The sequence below is a fragment of the Episyrphus balteatus genome, chromosome 1 (assembly GCF_945859705.1).
Source record: "Episyrphus balteatus chromosome 1, idEpiBalt1.1, whole genome shotgun sequence".
Taxonomy (NCBI): domain Eukaryota; kingdom Metazoa; phylum Arthropoda; class Insecta; order Diptera; family Syrphidae; genus Episyrphus; species Episyrphus balteatus.
This window is the reverse complement of record NC_079134.1, coordinates 131,776,793-131,793,908: the sequence shown is the minus strand read 5'-3', so window position 1 is coordinate 131,793,908 and position 17,116 is coordinate 131,776,793. Positions and strand designations below refer to the sequence as shown.

Sequence of the window (17,116 nt, the reverse complement as noted above, 5' to 3'; positions counted from 1 at the left end):
AACAAAGAAAAGCAAGAAAAAAACTTATCACTTGATTGATTACAAAAGCAGTGAGACCGACCTCTAGACAGATCGCATCAGCCAGCATCCCGCTCTCATCTGTCATCTTAGATAAGTATTTGTAAATATTTTTGATTTGTTATTTTGTTTACAAGTGTGAAAATGTTCTTTCTGAGAATTCCATATAGTATTTTTAATGTTACGCGCAATTTCAATTGCATTTAAGAAAAAATGGTGTTGCATTCTTAGCTCTAGGTGCTAAATGAATTTTTTTTTTATGATTTTTTCCAACTCTTTTGTTGGTTAAATTAAACAAGTTTTTGTGGTTTGATTTGATAATTCGAGTCACAAATCTATCCAATTTATCAATTAGTAAATGTCTATTTTTCACATAGAACTTCTTAAGCACTGGCTTACATGTGCAACGTGTGACATGCTGTAATTTGTCTTGAAATTTGATAGAAATTGAAATCAAAACTTGACAGAACAGCCTTGATGTGTGGTTGAAAGGTATTATTGTGGGCTGTATAATTTTTTTTTCTTTATTTTAATACAAAAAACAATCATTACGTACACGGAAACAGAAGTATTCCAACATCAGTAAATATTGGTAAAACAAACATTTAATATAGAGTAAACAAAATAAGTCAAATCAAAAAGGTGAAGGTTAACAAGATAAAAAAAAAACCATTTCACTGCCATACAAACAATATAAGTTTAATAACAACTAACAGGTGTTTTTATTGCAGAACCTAAAAAGATCGAATTCTACATACAAGTTTAAAACTTGTCAGTTTTTTCGATACTCCCCCAGAAAGAATTTGGATTTTTGTATGCTGATTCCGAATCCAAAGTCAGAATTGATCTAGCACGTCACGTTTTTTAGATATTCCCGTTAGAAAATCTCAAAAACCCATTTTTTTTGCTGTTTTCGAAGAAATATTTTGGCATAATGTAATATTTTTCAATTAAAATTGTTACGGTTTATAAAAGAACTTATTTTTTTCTTTCAAATTCAGTTTCAATCTTCTCAATATCTCTTTTCTTCTCCGAGATATCTTAATTTAAGTAAGTTTAGTAGGTTTGGCATATCTTATCATAAAAAAAATGATCTCTAAAAATTAATATATCTTTCTCCCTAGAACAAAAATATACTTTTCTAATGGACTTTAGTGTGCTGATTTTGAATCCAAACTCAAAAAAATTCGGTCGGCTCTGGTTTGTGAGATATAGTAGTTTTTATTGAGATTTTCTAAGAAAAAACTTGATTTTGTGATACTTTAATGCGAATATCTTAAAATCCTCACGTGATAGAATTTTTTTGACCTCGGATTCTAACTCAGCACATAAAAAACTATAAGAAAAGTATACTTTTGTTTCTAGTAGAAACAAATCTGAAGCTTTACAAGGCAGTTTATCGAATGGTTTATTACAAATAAGATATTTCTAAATAGATAAATAGTATATAAAATTACAAAACACGTAAAAATTTTGTTTAATGTATTTTATTATGGTTTTCTTTACATATTTGACTTTTTAAATATAATGAGCGTTGATATTTTAAATTTTCCTTAATTAAGGTGTTTTTGTTCCTGTAGGATTTACTAAAAAGTAAAGGATTTCGATATTTTAAAATATGAGAAAACATTAATGTAAAAGGACATATTTGGTGTCATATTTTATTCAATAGGCCATATTACGAGGAATAAGTCCTCCAAATTTGAGCTCAATGCTACAAATAGTTTTAATTTTGCACGAGTTCAAATAAATAAAAGGTTGATTTTTTAGAAAATACCCACATTTTTCAAAAATCATTTTTACAAAAATGGTACCTGATAGAATTTTTCTGAAACCAGATTTAGATTCAGGAAAGTCTAATCTTTCATAATATCAAAAAAATATTTGAAGGAGAAAAGAAAAGTTAAAATTTGCAGACCAGTGAATTAGAAGAAGTCTTGGATTGTGCATGTGTTTCAAGTACATTTTTAGCAATTTTTATTAGTCTGTCATGAATATGCAAACCCAGTTTCAGGTTTTGCCATAACACAGTCAATTTGTTGCCAAATATTGTATCATTTTTCAAGTTTGTTCTTAAACGCGGTCACTGTGGCGTATGAGTAACATTTTTGTTTACACATTGTTGATTAAAGTCTATAGTTCTATGCGAAAAAAAAATTCAAAGCATATATTCGTATACTTTGTGCAACATATATATCTGTTTTTCGAAGCAAATATTTTCAGCAAACTATAAAAACACGTTAGTTATATTTTTCCCTATTAAAACTGAAAGTTAAATTATTACTGCCTCAAAAGATAATAGGTACTGCCCAACACACTAAAATTTTCCAGACCGTTGTTTATCATTTCTTACTAAGTTTAGGGTGCTGATTCCAAAAATGACATTAGTTTTTTTCTAGCAGTTCAAGTTTTTAAATTATTCATACATGAAAATTCATAGAAATTCATACAATTTTGTTTTGTTAAATTTTTTTTATGAAAAAAAATTTTTTTTTGTATATTTATTTTACTTACTGAACCGAAATACATTACATTCGAAACAAATTTTTCCAACAAAACTTTTGAAACGCTTGTAATAATGAAATCTAAAAAAATAGTATGAAATTACCCCAAAAATGTGAAAATTAAAATATCTAAAAAAAAAAATAGAGCTCCTAGTAAGCAACCAGTGTGATTTTTAGGCTTAGTGATGGGGTTCACTTAGAAAATTTCTAGAAAATGTTAACAAACAGTTAAAATAAGCGTAACTTTAAAATAAGTACGAAATTACCCCCAAAATATGGAAAACACTAAAAAAAAAATAGAGCTCCTAGAAAAAAATGAATGTGATTTTTAGTTTTACTGACCCCAAATACATTGAGTTTAATATAATTTTTTTCTGGAAACTTTAATAAACCCTCAAAATAAGAAAAACTTAAAAATTAGTATGAATATTTTTTCCCCAAATGTGAAAAATTAAATATTTCAAAAACTAGAGCTGCTAGAAAAAAACCAATATTATTTTTGAGCTTACTGAACTGAAAATCTATAAAATTTGATATAAATCTCTCTGGAAAATTTTAAAAAGTTGAAAATTGTTGGCCAGTGACAACAGAATTCTTTGACGTCATGAGTTTTGCCTACCATTCATAATTGAAATGTACGTGAAGGTATAAACCGAACGACTATGATTTCTACGATATTTGCTAACAAGAACCAATTCTAATAATTCAATAAGATCGATTAATTCTTTTCCAAGGAATAGATACACTAGAAATAGATACAAAAGAAAAGTGTCAATAGATGTGTTTTTATAGAACTTTTCTTAATGTGCTTCACTCGTTTTCAAGAAAAAAACCTTAAAATTCCATAAAAAAAAAAACGATATAATCGTAGACTCTAGAGATGTTTTAGAAAAGTAGGCGATTTTTGTTTTCTTTTCAAAAAAAGACCATCTTCGGTTGGAAGAGCTAAAATTATATAATTATATATTTGTGTTTTGTCATACAGATCCCCTCGATTCTTCTACCATAAACGACCCTTTTTGATTGAAATGCGCTTCCGCCATTTTACATTTTTTTGTTTTTGTCAAAAAAAAGTTTCTATTTATTACCCAATACAAGACCTTTTTTTATAACCATTGCTAAAGAGGTTTTGGCTACTCTGAATGTATCTTTAATTCATAGTTTATTTCATGAAAATTATTTTAAGGTTTTAAGTGTTTCGTTTTATCTTAATTACCTACGTTTGAAAAAAAAATCATCAAAATCTAAGCTGTTCGGCCGGGTTCCCTAATAATTTGCTTTAGTTACTCTACTACATATCTCTAAAAGAAACAAGTTGTAGATGTATCATTTGATGGAAGATACAAAAGTATGATATCTTTAATTTCGTGATTTGTAATTTTCCTTTAAAATTTATAATAACGTAAACGTAATATTCTTACGGAAAGGAATTTTACAACCGAATGCATTTTAGCAATAATTACTAAAAAAAGGTTACATCATTAATTTATAATTTTTGTTCAGAGATGACATTAGCTTTGGCACTCGTCGTATATTATAAAGTTAATTAATGAATAATTTGGTTATTGAATAATTACATATAAATTATCATTACTCATCAGATTATTTTACTGGTTGTGTTATTAGGAAAGTCAAGAACATTCTGAATCAAAAACAAAAAAAATCTCATTGAATTAATTCTACCATTGCATGTGTGTGATGATTTATTTCAATAAAGATATTCTAATAGATAAGATAACTCTTATTCTCATTGTAAAGTAAATTTTTGAATTAAATTGAGTTAGCTTTTTATGATGGAATTTTACAAATTGATTTGGTAATTTAAATGGACCTTACGTTAATGCTGCATAAGTTTTGAAAACATTCTCAACAAGATTTGTATCCTTTATTATATCAATTTGACATCAATTTAAGCAATTGAAATATTGTTTGCTTTGCTTGATTATTTGCATTGTAAAAAAAAGACATACATTGCATTTTTACTAGCTTAATTCAGAATAAGTTAGGACTGATAAAGTATTTGATTTTTGCAGTAAACACAAAAAACGTGATATCAAACATTTGAAGCATTCTTTAGGTTGAAGCTTAACGTAACCCGGAAAAATAAAAATCCAATAATTGAGCACATTCTTTATCAAGACAGGCCAAACGGGATTTGTTGGGAAGTTTAAGACAGGATTAAGACAATTTTCCTCAATGCAAATATGTACTTCAAAATTGCATTAAACTAATAGATTTTTTTATATTCTGAATAAAATGTAAAACCCTATTGAAAAAGTTCTTGAGTATAAATTTATATTTCATTCTTTGAGTTAAGAAAAGAATTTTTGTGGACCAGTTGACAAATAACCACCATAAAAAAAAATTAATAATGAATCCCTTGAATTGTTCAAATAAATTATTTATTTCCGCTTTTGACTCTGTCCATAATAAGAGTTCCCTCTACCTTCATACACGTACTCATACTCAAACATGGCAATAAATACATATTTTTGCACTATATCTGCAAGTTTTGCATTCAGAACAGAACAAATTTATTATACTAACTCATACATAGAGGTTAAGTAAATATATCCGTTTTGAAGAAGAATGAGTGATGACGTCAGTTAATTTAGCATCACTGCTTGAGTTAATAAATTTCAATTAACATATCAAAATCTATAAAGGAATCAGCTGAAACTAACATGCAAACACTTTAAGCTCATTTTATTTAATAAAATTATTTTTTTTTTATGATAAGTCAGAAAGTATTCCCTTTGCCAATAATACCAACAAAAAAAACTGACTTTATAATTTTATTAAATTATTATTAAAAAGATACATTCAGGAATATTTCAGTAGTTCTTAAATACCAAACGCTAAGAACAAAATTGCTGAAAGTTATTTATTCCATCAGAGCAGAAATAATATTTTAAAAAAGAAATCGAAAATGCTTGTAACATAATTATTTATTAATAAGAATAATTTGCATTTTTCAAAGTAATGAAAAGAATCTACTTATGGGTTTTTTTTTGTGCGTATTTTACCGAAGCACTTTGTAGTCAATTTAGCATTCTAAATTACAATGAGAAAACGTGGAAGTAATACAAATATTATATTGAAAGAAAATTGAGTGTAGGTTAAAAAGACATTGCACACCGTTCGAATCCATTTTAGGGGATCGTCTAGGTGAAAAATATGGACTTAATATTGTTGTTTATTTTTTTTTTATTTTTTAAATTTAAACATACCTACAAAAAATGCCAACTGTTGAAAATTAATACTGAGTAATTCCAAATTCACCAGTAACACGTAAGGAGTTTGCATGATTAACGATTTAGTAATGATACCTGCGTAAATGTAAAACTTAATCACATTTAACACATTTTTGGCATATTGATTCTGGGGGATTTAAATTATTAACTGACTTCCAAAAAGGAGGAGGTTATCAATTCGGCTGAATTTTTTTTAATGTTTGTTACCTCATAACTTTGGACCAGGTGAACCAATTTTGATATTTCTCTTCATCAATCAATCATAATTTACAAGAAAAAGCTTAAAAAAATACCTTTTTTTATTTTCTCATTATATTAATTTTTTTATTTTAAAAGCTTACAAAAAAAATTATGCAATTTAAAAGCCAAGTATTTCTTCTTAACCCTTTCGAACCCAAGCTATGAAAATCAATATTAAAAAATGTTCAAAAACATCACAACTAAGAAATATGAATAGCAAAAAGTTATTTTCCAAAATAATAAATAGCAAAACTAATGTGTTTTTCTCACGTTACATACATGTAAGTAACATGCACTGCCTATGACCACCAAAAAAAGTCGGAGAACTGAGAAAATAACTTTTTATGAGACAATAATGTATGCTACTTCTTCTAAGCAAAAAAACAAAACACTTTCTGCATTAACATTTTTTATATCTTTTTTTTCAAAATTATGATCATATATACAAAAAAAAATTTTTGAAAAAAAAAAAATGTGAATTTCAGTCCCTTTCTCGATAAAAAAAAAAACTAAAGGTATGATATTTGACTAACTTTTTGTAATAATCCAGTAACTAGGCATTATTATCTTTCAATTAAGCCATCGTAACCTAAAAAATTGTTTAATTTAATATTTTTTACAAATTTTTTAAAAAATGTTACATGAGAGTAACGCTGGGTCCAAAAGGGTTAAGAATAAAACCATTTCTAAAAAAATAATTTATTGAAAACAATCATTTTCATCAAAAAAGCAAAAAAAAATGAATTTTTATCTTCTCACGTCATTAATTCCATTTTTTTCCCTAACAACCTATACAAAAATTTTTACCATCTGAAAGCTTATTGTCTAAGCTCAAAATATATATATCGATCAGGTCTATGAGACATCTACAAAAAGAGCTAGAATTTTGTGAACTCGATCAAATTTCATTAAAAAAAAGCAAAAAAAAACATTTATTTTTATGTTCTCACGCTATGGAATCAATTTTTTTGTTTGACAACCTATAAAAAAATTTTATACCATGTGAAAGCTTATTATTTCACCTTTCATATGACGTATGAAGTGAAGTTAGAATTTTTTAAAGTCAACCATGTCGAATTTCCAGAATAATATTACGGTACTTCCCACACTGGCTGTTCGGGGGGCAACAGATCTCCACTGGTGTTTTGAGGTTTTTCGCAAGTTTCTTGATTTAACATTGTGTAGCTTGTAGTTAGTCTACCGTTATGTGTGATATACCAAATAAAAGGTAATTGTTTCAGGATGCTCATAAAAGTTTAATAAAATTTCTATCTGCTCTTGGTCAAAAGTTTTAACCTGTTGAATTCTAAAATTGTATTTTACCGTTATCTCAAAATTGTGTTCACGAAAATGATTGAAACTTCGCACACATTTAGTCATGGTCATGGTCTATCATTATTCACTATACTTTATTCCTGTATCTATTCAAGAAAAAAAGATAAAGATAAAAAACGATGAAAATCAGTCAAAAACGGTCAAAAAACGTGTTTAAAAAAAAAAACTTGTTTCTTCCGTTATTCAGTCAAAACTCACTGAACGATATGCATAAGTCCAAAACCAACATGTCCTATAAGTTTGAGATTTTTTGAATGCTCCAAAAAAAGCTAAAAATCAAAAACTACACAAAAATACCCCTAAAAAACAAGGTGTTTTTCAAAAATTCTTATTTCAAAACGCAGAGTGTTGAAAAAAAAACCTGTATTAGGCGCCTAATTTTTTTCCCTCATCTTTCACCTATCTATAGCAAAAAAAATCAACTCTCTACAACTTTGCGTTTAGATTTTCGCCCAAATTTCATCTTTCCGTTTTACCCCTGTTTACCCTATTAAATGACGGAATTTTTGAATAGTATTAAATAAGCCATTATAATCTCAAGAAAAATAAACTCACGCTCAGAGGACTGAAAAGACCCTACATATTTTATAATGGTTAACTCAACAAAATTCTGTCACAATGACAGGTGCAAAATTAATAAAACAGTTGTTTCTGCTGTCCTTAATTTGATAAAGGTGAAATCTTTTGGAATTGTTGATTAGTCGAAGATTATGTATAGGTAGAGACAGTTTCCCGCATTGATTCAGTTTTAAATAAATTTTGCCAAATAATTTATTCACGTAATTCTTTGAGTATTAAGATTATTGAGTTTCTTTTATTCAAACGGTATTTATAGTACAAGATTAGAAAGGAGCTGAAAAATGTATGTTGATGCAATCTGACACATTATTTCAAGGTTATTTTTGAAGCTAAATTGAATGAAACCAAAGGTAGGTATCCCGATACAACAAACGTAAACAGTCCTTTGTAACTACAGTAAAACCCGTATAAGTACCTCACCTTAAATGCCCCATTTTGATAGGCACTAAAGCGGGTAAGGTACTTACAAGAACCCGCTTAAGTGCTCATAGGCACTTATGTCTATATCTCTTTAATAATAAAAAAAAACATGTTTGATTACTAAACACATACCTAATCTTCACAAAACAATATTACTCTGAAAGTTTAAAATAGCTAACTAGTTCATTTCTACCTTTAGTAAAATTTTTGAATTTTAGAGCGGTTTAGGAAACGAAGTTTTTCTTACAGTTCAAACTTGTTTCAAATGTGTACTTAAAAGAATATTTTGCAAGTAAATTCAATTATAAGTATTTGAAAAGACAGGCAATTAAGCGGGGAAGGCAGTTAAGCGAAAGGTACTTAAAAGATGAATTGTATATGAAAAAAAAAATCATGTGTGCAATTCACACGTGGTAGAAGTGAAACCTTAAAAAAATCATTTTTCTTGCAAAAAATAAATAGAAAAAATCTACCTATTTTTTTTTTTATCACCTTCAAATCCATGTTTTTTATATGACAACCCTATATAAATTTTATATTATCTTATTGTCTAAGCTCAAAATATATATATCGATCAGGTCTATGAGATATCTACAAAAAGAGCTAGAATTTTTTGAACTCGATCAATTTCCATAAAAAAAAGCGAAAAAAACACGTATTTTTATCTTCTCACGCTATTAAATCCATTTTCTTCCCTAACAACCTATAACAACCTACACCATCTGAAAGCTTATTGTCTTAGCTCAAAATATATATATCGATCAAGTCTATGAGACATCTACAAAAAGAGCTAGAATTTTTTAAACTCGATGAAATTTCATCCAAAAAGCAAAAAAAAACATTTATTTTTATGTTCTCATGCTATTAAATCAATTTTTTTGTTTGACAACCTATAAAAAATTTTATACCATGTGAAAGCTTATTATTTCATATGATGTATCAATCTCATTTCAAAGATGTCTACAAGAGAAGTTAAAATTTTTTAAAGTCAACCATGTCGAATTTCCAGACTAAGATTACTGGTAGCTGGTCATCGCCAACAGATCTCCACAGGTGTTTTGAGGTATTTTTAAATTTTTTTCAATTTAAGATTGTGTAACTTGTAGAGCACGTAACGTTATGTGTGATATATCAAAAAAAAGGTTATGTTATCAACATGCGTATTAAAGTTAAATCAAATTTGTATATGCACTAGATCACAAGATATAACGTGTGTTTTAAAATAACATCTTTTTACCGTTATCTCCGAATTTTGAATATGAAGTTAATTGAAATTTTGTACAATTATAATTTATTTAATTACAGTACAAATTTCATTCATCTATCTATTCAAACAAAAAAGTTATAACAAGTTGAAGTCGTGTCGCGTTTTCGTTTCATCTTGTTTCAAATCACTACGATACTAAAGAAGTTTTCACTTCAAAAATCCTTAAAATTTTGGTTCTAAAAAAACAAAGGTACTTATGCGTATTCTACATAGCTTAAGCGAATTTAAAGACCTAAGTTTAAAAAGCCTGAATCTTAGTGATAAAAATGGATGTTTTTGAAAAATTCTCCATAAAAATACACTTAAACCTAGAACAACATAATTCCTTCAATCTAAAATAAAATTATTTAAGTTATTAAATCTTTTCTCTCGAAACAAAACACCTTTTCAACTTTAACATTTGAAAAAAAAAACTCTCTTGGTAATTGGGTTAATTTTTAAAAGTAGTTTTGTTAGGACATCGTTAGTCTCATTAGATTCAGCATTAAAAAATAACTTCCTTCCCTGGTCTTGCACTTTAAATATGGTTAAAAGAAAACTCAATAGGAGGATTTTAGGGGACTGCATCATGAATTTTATATTATTATATTTTTGGTAAATTCTAAATTTTTTTTAAGCGAATTATATTTATACAATGTTCATTTTTTCATAACTCACGAAAAAATTTGCAGAAAAACAAAAAAAAAACTATACTTTATTTTTTTTTTAATTTATGTATTTAGTTTTGTATGTTCTTAAGATTTGTATGGTACGGATTAGAGTTTTTTTTTTTTAGTTTGAAATTTGTTGTCTTCCAGATTAATGTTATTAAAAGTTTTTTACTTCAATTACCTAAGTTCTATGTTAAAATTATTTTTTTATTTAATTTTTTTTTCTTTAATATTTTTCATTCATTCTAGGTCAAAAATTATTATTTTGATTTAAGGTGTATTTAAACCAAATAAAAAATTGTATTATGTTAAATAAAACAGTTAAAGCATGACATTTTAAGTGCTGCCCTTGTGCTTTAATGCTTAGAAAATAAATCCATTTCCAAACAAACGGGAGATAATAGACTTCTTTTTGAAAACAATTGTTTTCGTTTATTGACCGAAGACAACTTTTAGAATGGCGATATTTTTACATTTTTATTTAAAATACGATACGTTGAGTACCTATGTGTTATATTATTATAATTCAAATTCCATAAGAACTTTTAAAATCAAAATATACATAATGTACGATTTTTTAACAAATAAAAGCTATACTTTGTTACATATATGAATATCAACACATACATTATATAGGCTTTCAAAAAATAAATCAATTATTACATATTAATATTTTTTTAGGTGACAACTTTGATCGATGTTATGATTAACATTAATCAATTTTTGTTAGCAAAAAATAAAAATCGCACTATAAATTTGCGAATTTATCAAATTAGCAAACCTTTTCAAATTAATATTTAAGCTTTTATTTATTTATTTAAAAACCTGTCAAAAATTATAGATAAAAATAAATATTATGGTTTATAAAAAAAACCTAATCCAAATAGAACTGTTTGATTCACAATTTTATGGGAAAATCTGAGAATAGAAAAAAATAATGGATTTCTTTCAAAATTGAATCTTTTTTTAGAAAGGGACTTACAAAATTCAAAGTCTACTTATGACAGGAACTAATATTAGGCGTGTTTTTTTGTATTACTCAGTTGCTACTCATTTTTGATTTTATTCGCAAAACAATAATAAAAATTACACAAGTAATGGCGTTTTCGATTGTCTCTCCGGAAGCGTCTGGAATCATTCCGAAGCCTTCTGAAAGTGTTTTATTCGCCCGAGTTTGACAGGCAGAACGCTTCTCAGAATAAAAATTCTCTTCTTGATTTCAAAACAGAATTCAAATCAGAATTCACTCAAATGTCAAAATAAAAACACTCAATCTGTGTTTTTGGTTTTTCATTCAACTTATTGTTTTTTTGAAATTTAAATTAATTACAAATCAAAAATGGATACATTAATGGATAAATTAACATTTTCTTCGAATAATAATTCATAATTTTCCAACTCTAACACCAGAACTTTGGTTTTCAAGAAAAAAAAATTATGCAAATATTTGACAATTGAAATTGCAGAAAAATAAAAAAGATAGAATTGAGTGGAAGCGATTTGACCTGTTCCATTCGATTTCAGAATGAGTCAATTCTTGAGTGAAACCAATCGAAAACGACATAAGTATTTTTTATTTTTTTTATTGTTTTTCGAATAAAATAAAAAAATGAGTAGCTACTGAGTTGTAGAAAAAATACGCCTATTATAAACTCGATATCTACTGATTTGAAAAAGAAAGTGCCAAGCTTTAACTATCAAAGAGAAAAAAATTGCAATGCATATTATCTTCTTTTCGATTTATTGATTTAAAATCTAAGAGATCAATAAACTTATTGCAAACATTTATATAAATTTACTTACTTGATTTATTGCTGTACTATTATTGTTATGGTATTCCATTTGATCGTTATTTATTGTTGAAAAATCGAAAGAAGAACGTATTGGATCTAGAAATGTTTGTAAATCCGTGAAATTTGGATGCGAAAGACACGATAGAGCCATTCGTGTCCCCGATGTTTTTTTTACACCGCCAAAAACTTATAAATTGTTGTTTTTAATTGAAGTTTTTGACTTAATTCAAAAAGTGTGGTTTTACTTGAATTATTATTATATTCTGTTTGAGTTTTTCTCTTAATAATTATTTTTTTTAGCTTGGTGGCGAAAAGTTTATGATGTCCCACTCGTTATTATTTTTTTTTTTTGTGAAGGTTTAAATTTATATGTTTTATTGAAGATTATAGTGCAATTTTTTTTTTTTATTATATTTTTTGTATATAATCACATTTCATATTTTATTTTGAGAGTAAAATAATATATTTAAATATTTAAATTGTGATATATTTAACACTTAGAATAGTAGAACTAATAAGGCACTGTGTTTAGAATTACATTTGTGTGTGTGTTTTTTTTAGATATTGTTTAACATTTATTTTTAGTGGTTTTTATTATATATTATTTATTTTGTTTAATTTTATATCACTAAAGAAATATATGATTTTTATATATTTCTCTAAGTACGAGTATAGATAGAATCTTTAATTTTGACACTTTTTGTTTTGTTTTTTGAAGAAGAGGGATTTCAAACTTTTATTTTTTATTTTATCGCCAAAAATTAAGAATTTTTTTTTATATTTTTGATTTTTTTAAAAGTTTTATATTTATAATAACTGTTTTTTCTTTTTGTCTCCGATTAATTAAAATAATACAAAGAACGAATTATACAGCTTTTTAATTCCAGTTGTTTCACGTTGTCGATGGCTCCGTAATAATGTATTTTCTACCTTAAGCAGCATTTTGTTAATCATACACATAAAACTTTGGTTGCATTCATTTGAAAAATAACGACTTGTCTCCATTTATTGTTGTGGTATAAGTTTTTAAATAAAGTCACTGTTATTCGAAGATGGTCTTCATAAATTTAATTATTTGTTCCCTTTGGGGTAGAATGGTGATGATGATTAAGTCGATCGATTTTCTCTGTAAAATTCAGAAAATAAAAATAAAATCTATCTTTTTTTCTTCTGTTTTTCCTTGATGTTAATTTTTTTTTATATAGTATAAAATCAAAAAAACACTACTTGAGAGAGATGATGATAATAATTTTATTATGATTTGATTAAACTTTCAGACAAAGTGTAATATTTTTTTTTTGTTGTATTTTCTTTAACTGATAAGAGAAGAGAGATAATAATGGACTTAGCGACGACGAGCGTAAAAACGATGACAGAGTTTTGAACTTCACGAGAGCGCAAACACTTCTAATCGAAAAGATTGATACAAAAAACCAATCAAGTAAATAATATTTAATTAATTTTATTAAATATAAAAAGAAAAAAAAATCTCACAAATTTTTTTAACACAGTTGTATTATGTACAACAGTTTTTTTTAACACTTTGTTTTTATTATTTTTTTTTATTTTATCGTCGATTTCGAAGTTTTGTTTGTTTTATTTATTTTTAAGGAATTTTGTTTGTTTTAATTTTTTTTTTGTTTTGTATTTTTTTATTTTTTTATAAGATCACTAATTAGAAAGAAACAAAACAGAAAGAAAGAAGAAAAAAAATATGTTGATGAACTAATATATGATAGTGATAATATCTACCGTTATTAAAAAAAATTATTGATTATTGGAAGAGGAAATAAATCTTTTTGTATTTTTTTTTTTTTTTTTTATTATCATTCACATCAGAGGAGCAATTTTAGAACGAAGCAATGCTTCGCATAGCGATACGAAGACAGCATTTTTAGTGAGTTGGTTAAAAACAAAGCCTAGGCTGTAGCAACCGCTTTCGAGGTTAAAATAACAATGAATTTGAAATGAATTTTTTCGCCCTGATATCGATCAAGAATTTATTTAATATTTTTTTTTAACATCAATTTTTTTTTAAATTTTTAAAGAAAAAAATTCAAAGAAACATTAAAAAAAAACAACGACATGAATCGCACAGAACCGCCACCAAGATATACGAGCGCACTATAAGACGAAAGGAGTACCTACTATTCAAATCGAAACTAAACGACACACCAAGAAGTATCTTTTCTGCCCCCAGGGAAAAGATACATATATTTTATAGTGTAGTTATTATAGTGTAGATGCAGAGACCCTATAAGATTTCGCGAAAACCCAACGAAGATGACAATCAAACGACAATAATGTTTATGTAGATACAAACGAACAAACGAATAATATAGTGCCCCAAGGAACACAAACGATACAAACGCTTAAACGATCAAGTGAGCAGCAACACGATCAGTAGAACAATTATTAACAATCAGCGCGGCGCGGTGATCAATGGCCGTCGTCGTCAACGTTGTTGTTGTTGTTGTCGCGTCGTTGCTGTGGTCGTGTTTGTGGTGGTTATACCAGCGAAGCGCCGCGTTGCTACCACCCGCGAAAAGCTCAGATAGATCTGAAGTTGAAATATAAAGATAGAAGTAAACTTAGATTGTAGAACGAAAAAAAATTCAAAAAAATCCCTTTTAGAGAATTGGTGAGCTTTACTTTGATCAAGTTTAGGTACTTTTTGTTTTTGTTTTGTAACAAAATTATTGTAATTTTGAATAACAAAGATAGGGGATTTTTTTTTTTTGTAATATTGGATTGGATTCAATAAATTCTTAGCGAATATGTTTTGAATTATAGAAAAAAAAAACAACGTTGTGATATCGTCACAGGCTAACAAGTAACTGATTGCTAGTATAGTTGGTGACCAAACTACGTTTTTTACTCTTAAAAATAAAGCCACAGCATTATTACTGCAGCCAAATACCATACGCGTAGATGTTTTTTTTTGTATGGATGTATTTTCAGTTGCGTTGTTGTGGGTTGGATTGGATGGGACGGGGACCTGTTAAAAACTACACTGTCTTCACTGTGACTGACTTTTCTCTCTCTTCTGTGTGGTATCAGGTTTTTTTTTTTTGTTGAGATAAGTTCTTATGGGTTTACTGGTTTGGTATTGGTTGTTAAATTGATCACATCAGTGCTGTCGAATTTTAAACTCTAACTAAGATTATTACTTGTGATATCAATAATAATAATTCCGTGGCATTAAATGAGATCACTGACCACTAATCAATTACTGACTAGTTAAGTTCAACTATATTCATTATTTGTTTAGCAATAGAAAATGTGTAAAAAAAAAAAAATGTTACACATACACCACAGTGACCCCCTTTGAAATTAAATATTGTTACTTCTGTAAAAAAAAAAATTATTATTTGTTGTTTGAAATGATAAAACAAGGTATTCATGTGTCATGGAAAACTGTCAAACCAATGACTAGAATTTAAAATGTATACTTCATTGAGAAGCTACAAGTAAAAGATGGAATTTCGATTGTCGATGTCGATGGCTACCGAGTATTACATTGATACACTATCAGAAGAAAATACTATGGGCTGGGGTCGAAATTTTGTATGTGTCAAAATTTGGATTCCAAAATTCTGTATTTTAAAATTCTGTAAATTCAAAATTCTTATTTTTAAAATTCTGTACTCTAAAATTCGGAAATACAAAATTCTGGATTTCGAAATTCTGTATTCCAAAAAAAAATTGTTTTGATAAACAAATAGCCGTAATATTTATTTGTTTTTTCTCTTTTTTGTAAGGGGTTTTAGGTCATTTGCTGCAACGAAACTTAAATATTTATGTAGAACATAAACTCTTATCCAGTATTTTTTTCTCTACGTGAACTGCCACATAGGGTTTTATGTACGACATAAATCCTTAAGTTTCGTTTTACCAAACGGCTCATAAACACTGTTATACTTAATTTATTGATTGAATACAAATTGTTCAACAGGCAAAATAAAAATGTATAGGTTTGGAATATACAGAATTCCAAAAAAAAAAAAAAAAAAACAGAAAAATAGATATGCAGAATTTTGAAAAACAGAATAATAATATTCAAAATAATGATATAGGTACAGAATAATTATGTTCATACAGAATTTTTTATTCAGATACAGAATACGACCCGTTCCCAAATATTATATTTAACTATTTAAATTAATTCTTCTTTCAACTCTATAAAAGGTTTGCAATGCAATTAGTATGATATAATCAAGATTTAAAAGAGTTTATTTAAATAGCGTTGGGGAATTCTGTATGGTCCAAAATTTCCAAAATTCTGTATCCCATATCTAAGTATTTTAAAATTCTGTAAATTCAAAACTCTGCAAACCCAATTCTGGATTTCGGGCATGAAGCTTGAAAAATAACGACTCGTTCCCAAAATAACAAAATGCACGAGCTTGCTTAAGAATTCAAGTTGCTTAATTAAAAAAATACAAACTTACTAAAAAAATCCAAATCGTTAGAACCGTTTTTTTTTTAAACTAATTTTTATAAATTAAAAGTTAAATAAATTTGGTATGAAATGTTGCATCAGTCAGGTATTGATCTAATGTTGGCTTACAATCTGTGAAAAGTCCTGAAATAATTTGAGTTAAAGTTTTTGTATAAGTTTTCTTGTAGCACTCCGCGTTAAGAAAAAACAATATTTCAAATTGTCCCATTAGCTCAGTTGCAGGTTTGTGGAAAATATTTTTCTGTCCAAAAGTTCCTTGTTTAAAGATATACATTTTTCTGACCTATACCTTCTATAACGACCCTTACTGACAAAACATACATCAGGACTTTTCACAAATTGTAATGCACTTTACTATCTACCTGCATACCAAAAATCAGCCTGTTACAAAAAGGAGGTATTCAATTCGTCTGTATTTTTTTTTTTTTTTTCAATGATTGCTACCGCATAACTTTGGACTAAATGAAGTGAAGTGCCTGCAGTGTGGTTCCATTTCAATTTCTTCCAGTTATTTTTATAGAAACTATGAGAAAAAAAAAAACAAAAAAATATAGTTTTGATCCATGGAAGTCAGTTTTGTTTTTTTGATAAAAA

General features: G+C 27.2%; 2 protein-coding genes across 8 annotated transcripts in view; both read right to left on the bottom strand.

Moving 5' to 3' along the window:
• LOC129913215 (putative uncharacterized protein DDB_G0286901) overlaps window positions 1–12,431 on the bottom strand; it is a 57,871-nt gene extending 45,440 nt beyond the window's left edge. For both annotated transcript variants that reach the window (XM_055991778.1, XM_055991784.1), the window contains exon 1: window positions 12,071–12,431. In XM_055991778.1, the coding sequence (XP_055847753.1) occupies window positions 12,071–12,211 (141 nt within the window). In that variant the 5' untranslated portion in view covers window positions 12,212–12,431. The remainder of the gene's footprint in view (window positions 1–12,070) is intronic.
• Window positions 12,432–12,794: 363 nt separating this feature from the next.
• On the bottom strand, window positions 12,795–14,922 carry LOC129913229 (uncharacterized). Of its 6 annotated transcripts, none has more exons than XM_055991808.1 (2): window positions 14,713–14,922; window positions 12,795–13,186 (listed from the first exon to the last, which is right to left on the bottom strand). In XM_055991808.1, exon 2 carries the CDS (start codon window positions 13,063–13,065, stop codon window positions 12,904–12,906), a length of 162 nt encoding a protein of 53 aa, XP_055847783.1. In that variant the 5' UTR covers window positions 13,066–13,186; window positions 14,713–14,922; the 3' UTR covers window positions 12,795–12,903. The 6 variants fall into 6 exon arrangements, with proteins under 6 accessions (XP_055847783.1, XP_055847799.1, XP_055847774.1 ...); XM_055991824.1 differs by having other exon boundaries at window positions 14,732–14,922; XM_055991799.1 differs by lacking the exon at window positions 14,713–14,922 and adding an exon at window positions 13,813–14,687.
• Window positions 14,923–17,116: the final 2,194 nt, after the last annotated feature.

Bases quoted from the DNA above. Each gene is read 5' to 3' on its own strand.
- LOC129913229 (XM_055991808.1), bottom strand. From the start codon at position 13,065: ATGGAGACAAGTCGTTATTTTTCAAATGAATGCAACCAAAGTTTTATG.